Source organism: Apaloderma vittatum, unplaced genomic scaffold (assembly GCF_000703405.1).
Source record: "Apaloderma vittatum isolate BGI_N311 unplaced genomic scaffold, ASM70340v1 scaffold852, whole genome shotgun sequence".
Taxonomy (NCBI): Eukaryota; Metazoa; Chordata; class Aves; order Trogoniformes; family Trogonidae; genus Apaloderma; species Apaloderma vittatum.
In genome coordinates, this window is record NW_009703935.1 from 40949 (window position 1) to 47861 (window position 6913).

Sequence of the window (6913 nt, forward strand, 5' to 3'; positions counted from 1 at the left end):
ACTAAGTTGATATTTCTCTTCTAGAAATGGCTACAAGTTTCTGTACTGTTCTGCCCGTGCCATTGGGATGGCAGATATGACCAGAGGATATCTGCACTGGGTGAATGACAAAGGAACAATTCTCCCCAGGGGCCCTCTCATGTTGTCCCCCAGCAGTTTGTTTTCTGCCTTGCATAGGTAAGCATTCCCCCTCCTATCTCAGAGGAAGAAAAGATTTGGCATGCTGACCACTCTGTGCTAGATTTGCTACTGAGACTTGATGTCCTTCTAGTTATCATTTATATAATGTTTTGTCTGAAATTTCACTTGTAGTATACTTGTGTTTCTGTGGGCATTTTAGAAGTGACTGCAAAACACACGACATCAGTCACAGAGCAGCTCATTTTCCTTTTTTTCGTTCCTCTAGTCCATGACTGATTACTGTTAGGTTCTGTCTAAATTAGTACAATTTTGTCTTTTTTAATATAGCCACAAGGATTGTACTGCAGTGCTACTGTGCAGAATAGAGGGGAAAGAAAAAAGCTGGGAAATACAGACTGCCACAGCAAATGACCTTGAGATATGGAACACAAGACCTGCTCATGTCACTGATGCAGGACTGAGAGAGCTTACATATATTTTGGGAGTGCTCCATATATGACCACTTAAAAAGTAATATGGAGTTTAGCTGTGGTTCAACTCAGTTGATTGTTTGAACCAGCCATAGTCATAGAATCCTTGAACATTTTTGGCTGGAAGGGACCTTCAGGATCATCAAGTCCATCCTTTTCCTAACTCTATCAATACCACTAAGCCATGTGCCTCAGCACAACATCCACCCATCTCTTAAACACCTCCAGGAATGGTGATTCAACCACCTCCCTCGGCAGCCTGTTCCAATGGCTGACAACCCTCTTGATAAAGAAATTCTTCCTAATATCCAACCCGAACCTTCCCTGGCACAATTTAAGGCCATTTCCCCTTGTCCTGTCACTCACCACTAAGGAGAACAGACCAACTCCCACCTCACTATAACCTCCTTTCAGGTAATTGTAGAGAGCGATAAGGTCTCCCTTCAGTCTCCTCTAGGTTAAATAGCCCCAGATCCCTCAGCCACTACTCGTATGACACAAGCTCCAAGTCCTTTACCAGCTTGGTAGCCCACCTCTGTACCCTCTCCAGCACCTCAGTGTCCTTCTTGGAGTGAGGGGCCCAAAACTGGACAAATTACTCCAGGTGCGGACTCACCAAAGCCGAGTACATGGCATGACCACCTCCCTGCTCCTGCTGACAGCACCATTCCTGATCCAGGCCAGGATGCCGTTGGCCTTCTTGGCCACCGGGGCGGCTTCTGTTCAGCCGGCTGTCTATAACACCCCCAGGTCCCTCTCTGGCTGCAGATCTCCAGCCACTCCTCCCCAAGCCTGCAGTGCTGCTGGGGGTTGTTGTGGCTGAAGTGCAGGACCCGGCATTTGGCCCGATTGAAACTCATGTGATTGGCCTTGGCCCGGTGATCCAGCCTATCTAGATCTCTCTTCTGTCTAGCCTATCTAGTCTACCTGTTCTTGCTGGAAAGAGCTAGTAGTGGAAATGCCTTTTTTGGTTTGTTTGGGTTTTAGTAAAAACAACTGATTGATGGCTAACAAGGGCAGCCACTTCCATTAAGGTCACGCTTTCTTGTCACAGAGACAGGAGGTAGAAGATTATGTGTACTTCATTAGGTCTTCTGATAGAGATGGTCAACTACAGTAAAAGCAGCTCACAAACTGCACTCAAAACTGGAAATTTCTTCCCACTTACTTAGCTTGCACACAGTTTATTCACCTGTTTCTTAATACAGATGTTGGAAAACAGTGGATATTTTACTGTTTTATTGTCTCTTGTATCATTCTTGGAAAATTATTGACAAATGTCTATAATAACTACCAGTACTAGCAACAGGAAGGAATGAGAATATAAATACCAGATCAACAGGGAAGGAGGAAACTCTTGATCAAATCATGATTTGGATTTTCACTGTTGAAATTTTATTTTAGGGAAGTAATAGAAAAGAAGCCTGAAAAGTTCAAAATCGAGTGTTTGAACGATATCAAGAATTTGTTTGCTCCCAGTAAACAGCCTTTCTATGCTGCTTTTGGAAACAGGCCCAATGTAAGTCTGCCCCTTTCTATTTGAAGGGTTAAAATTTATGAAGTACTTGAGAAGCAAAAGAAATATGCTTTTCTTTTTGTGTCTATTTGAATAAGGAAATGGGACACTGATGCTTTTACGGGTTTGGTCAGGAAGACCCCCACACAGATACCTCAAAAGCTGCTAGAAGTGCTTCTGTGAGATTGCAGAACTGTGTTAGTATTCGCAGGATTTTATTAAATATTGCCAACTTTGCATATTCTTTTTCAGCTATTTTGACACCTTTATAGCCTAAGAGTATTAATTCAGTGTTCCTCAGTATTGAATCCTTTTTCCTATTGTATGGTTCCTGTATTTTGTTTGCAGCCCTGTGCTCTTGTAAGTGAGCTGGGGGTTGTATTGTAAGAGGAATGTTGTCACAAGGAATGATATTTTGTGGTATAGATTTTGTACATGTTTGTGGTCCCAGGCTTGGGAACAGGGGTTAAGCGTTTGGAGGCAGGGGGGAATATTTTGTTGTGGTGTGTGTATAGTTTTGGGGATTTTTTTTTTTTTTACGGGTGGGGTTTTTTAAGGGGCAGTTTTACTGTAGCCTTTTTTGGATCACCTTTTCTCCAAAAAAAAAAAAAAAAAGCTTGTGGTTTTGTTCGTGCTTTTTGCAGGATGTATATGCCTACAGGCAAGTTGGAGTTCCAGACTGCAGAATATTTACTGTGAATCCAAAGGGTGAACTGATCCAAGAACGTACCAAGGGAAACAAATCTTCGTAAGATCACTTTTGTTGTTTCAGCTAAAGAAAGTATTTAGGAATGAGATTGTAAAGTAACTGCATTTTTGACCACGATGATTTGATCTCCTATTGCGTATGTTATGTGAAAATCTTATTTGCCAGAGACTTACAGCTTTGGATACTTGATGGAAACTTTTCAAAAAGAAAAGAAAACTGGCAAAATAAAATTGAAAATTGCTTCTGCAGTAGGGGTGCTGTATTTGACTATAGCTTTCTGGTCTAGTCTTCTAAAGCTCTTTTTTGGCTACAGTTGAACAGTGACTAGACTGTTAAATAATGGTCTTCCTACTTTTTTAATACAGGTATTACAGACTAAGTGAGCTTGTGGAACATGTATTCCCATTGCTTAATAAAGAACAGAGTTCTGCATTTCCATGCCCAGAATTCAGCTCCTTTTGCTATTGGAGAGAGCCTCTTCCTGACCTAAACATGGATGACCTGGCCTGAAAAACACTTCTCACCTAGAGACGGAATTTCATATTCAGCTACTCAACTTCAGTTTAAATGTGAAGAACTTTCTTAATGAAGATGCTAATTTATATACTGGTACCGTAAGTCTTAGTAACGAATCACTTTAACTCCGTTGGTTTAAAATAAAGAAGATGCAAAGCTACTGTCTTTTTTTGTGTGTGTGCAGGGTTTGTTTGGGTTTTTTTGTTTATTTGTTTCTTTATTGCTTGTCTTAGTATATCTGTTTTAAGGCACTTGACATTGGCCTGTCACTGATGGTCATGGTACCCAAGTGCTTCAGGGCAACTAAATGCTGAGGTAAAATATGACTTTGCATTTTCATCAGTACAGATCTTACTGTAAACATAGTTTGTTGGGGTTTTCTTTGTATTAGTCTAAATAGTATATTTTCTAAAATGAAGCCAAAAAGTGTATGGAAACTGCCAAATAGAATGTCAGACCTATTAATAAAAAAAGCGATCTAGTGTTCAGATGGACATTTAGGCCATTTTTGAAAGGAGGCAGAACCTAAGACCAATGTGCTTGTTCTCAGCAAAAATACAGAAAATGTGTAGATATTACTAGCCTGACAGACTCTGCAGACATAAACTTCCTCTTTAAATGTAAATATGCCTTTTGTCACATGTACAAGACTGTGCTTGTACAATTCATGCTCAAACTAACTCTGCTTGTTACTTCTTTTATGTGCAATGTTTAAACTCTTTCATGAGCTTGTTAAAACGAAAGTTGTCTTCAGGTACTTGTATGGTTTTTGTTGTTTTCAGGCTGCGCTATGTCATGTTAAATTTACATCAAGAAAAATCTCGAATGTTTCTGTAAAGAGTTGGGGAGCTGGCATTTCTATTTCCTTTTTGAACACAGAGATGATGCGTATGTGTGCGTATGCTGTGTAGGCCAGTAAAACGTATGTACAGATTATATTCAGGGAATTGTAATACTAAAAAATTATGTGTTTAATTTTTTAATTGTTACTGCAGGTCTTTCCAGAATTCTGTATTGCAGATTTTCAGTAGCTGGAAGGAAATGCAGCTCTATAGTGAGATTCCAGGTATGAGAATGGTTAAATGCTGCAGAGCAGAATGAATACTTTTTTTCTCCCCATCTTTCCCCCACCTCATGTTTTGGGTTATTCATAAATATCATGCTGGTCATTCCTCCAGTTCCAATCAGCCTGTGAACAAATCGCATTCCAAGTCTAGTGTTTATCACCTGTAAAAGCAGCTAATGTTTCTCTCTCCAAAAATACTTGAAGGCAAAGGTAGTTCTGTTTTTTAAGTGGAGTTTGTGCATTTAACCTTCTTCGTACAAATGTGTGGTGAGGAGGGATCACTCCACCAGCCTAGAGGGCTTAAGGACTGTAGTCATTTAAACCTAAGTCATTAAAACATCGGTCCTGGGCTTTCTGGGTGCAGAGTCTTTTCTGTCACTCGGTGAGCAGGTTCCTGGAGCCAGGCGTTAAAGATCCTTCCAGGGGCAATATCCAGAATTCCCAGCAGGCTCTGGGGAAAGCTCTGCCCCATGCAGCTGCCGCTGGGAGCCAGGAAGTGTGAGTGGCCTGGAGGAGGCATCTGTGTGGTTGCTGGCTGGGATGCCTGTAACCAGCACTGCTCCACTCAGAAAGGGCTTGGATGGGCCCTTCTGCTTCAACTTAGCTTGGGCTGAATGTAGGAGAGAAGCTCTCTTTGTTTCACTCTCTGCAAAAGAGCAGGTTTAGAGGATTTTACCCCCTGCACAGGAATATTTTTCTTTTTCCAAATGAGTGGTTTTAACCCACAGTTCTCATGTGACACCAGCTAATGCTAGACAGTTGGTGAATTACTTGGGAGGCAATTTTAATATCACTATGTGAAAGACATTACTTTTTTCTCCCTCCTTATAAAACTCTAGTGTATTCCTGTGTTTATAAAACAATACATAAAGAATGGGGGCAAGTGAAATCAGCATGGAACCTCTCTTTCGAATCAGGAGTATGAGAGTGGGAAAGAATCCATAGCTCTGTCACAGTGTGCCATGCGTGTAAATGAATCGAAAGGCATCCTTGTTCTTGTACAGCGAGAACAATCCTTGTGACTGCTTCAGCAAACTCTTGGTCCTGTCACCAATCTAGCTGGTGTTTAAGTGGATTTCACAGGATTTAACTCAAAGAATATTTTGCTCTTAATGCTTTTTTAAATATATATATATGTATTATTTTTTTTTACTTTCAGGAGCTTACAAACATCATTCCATTTATTTTTTTCCTTTTCTTACCTTTTATTCCATAGATTTCATTAGAAACTGAAATTTTCCTGATCACCAAGTGCTTTGAATATCAATGGGATTTGAGCTTTTAAGTCATTTAAATACTAAATACTTTAAAATAAATAATTAAGAATCCAACATGATATTTTTATTACTAGATTAAATGTTCTATCAAAAGATTCTATTTTACATAAAGGGAGTGAAGCTGCCTCTCCTAAAACAGTTCTTTGTGGATGTCAAAATTTTCTTTACCATGCTTAACTTACTCTTAGTGGCCCTGGTATTAACAGAACTATTCTGAAGATAAAAGCACTTAATGAAACCAAGATGGGTTTCCAAATGGGGCAGATTGTTAGCAAAGTTTGTCTGTTATCTTTCTTGGTTTATTTTGTTACTTGGTTATTTTTTTCACTTTGGTTCCATTCATCCTTTCAGATTGTCATAAAGATAAGCTGAGGATTTTAAGGTGGGAACTTGAGTAAATGAGCAGTGTGGAAAAATAGTACCAGGTGTATCTTGTAATGCATATAATTTAAGATGGTATGAATATGGGGGTTGGATGGTTTTAGAGAGCTCCTCATTCTGCTCACCTCTTATTTTGCTTTATAGGGATGTTCAGAAAGTTGCTTAGCTAAAAATTTGCCTTTTTTTTTTCCTCTGTAACAGCTACAGTTTTGATATTTGTTTGCTGATAAAATGTAAAAGTATTATCAAGCATTTCTGATATGAGTAGGGTGGGGGTTTGTTTTGGTTTTTTCTAAATCTGGCTTGTATTTGAAGCTTTTCGGATTGTTTGTTAACCCTGTTTAGGGACAGAATATGGGGGCACTGTACCTGTCGTCGCACACCTGGGTAATTTGAACTGCTGGCCACTTTATTGACTCTGGAAAAGACATCTCTTTGCTATCAAACAGCAGGCTTGTGCTGCCATGTTTCTTACGAAGTGGGGCGAGTAGGAATTATGCATTAGCCTGTCTTGTGTTACCTTAGTCAAGAGAAGTGGCCTGAAACCAATGTTGGAGAAGTTGTGCTGTACTTCTTTAAGATTAGCGCAAGTTAAATCATTCTTTCTGTGAAAGAGGAACTTCTAAGTGTGTGTGTCTGTAGGCACATGCACACCCCTGTTAAGACTGTGTTGTTGAAGATGCAGATCCTCTTAGCATTGGAACCCTGTCGAAGGCCGAGTCAGTGATACCTGTCTGGGAATAAGCAAGGAACATTGCAATTCAGAAGTTCTTAGTGACTTGGATATTACCCATTTCTACAACACTTTAAAGATCATTAACTGAAGTGGTACACATT

The 6913-nt window shown here is 39.9% G+C and overlaps 1 protein-coding gene across 2 annotated transcripts in view; it reads left to right on the forward strand.

Moving 5' to 3' along the window:
- The window catches only part of LPIN2 (lipin 2), a 36856-nt gene extending 33064 nt beyond the window's left edge, over positions 1–3792 (forward strand). For both annotated transcript variants that reach the window (XM_009864813.1, XM_009864814.1), the window contains 4 exons: positions 25–177; positions 2016–2130; positions 2772–2875; positions 3202–3792. In XM_009864813.1, coding sequence (XP_009863115.1) covers positions 25–177; positions 2016–2130; positions 2772–2875; positions 3202–3346 — 517 coding nt within the window. In that variant the 3' untranslated portion in view covers positions 3347–3792. The remainder of the gene's footprint in view (positions 1–24; positions 178–2015; positions 2131–2771; positions 2876–3201) is intronic.
- Positions 3793–6913: the final 3121 nt, after the last annotated feature.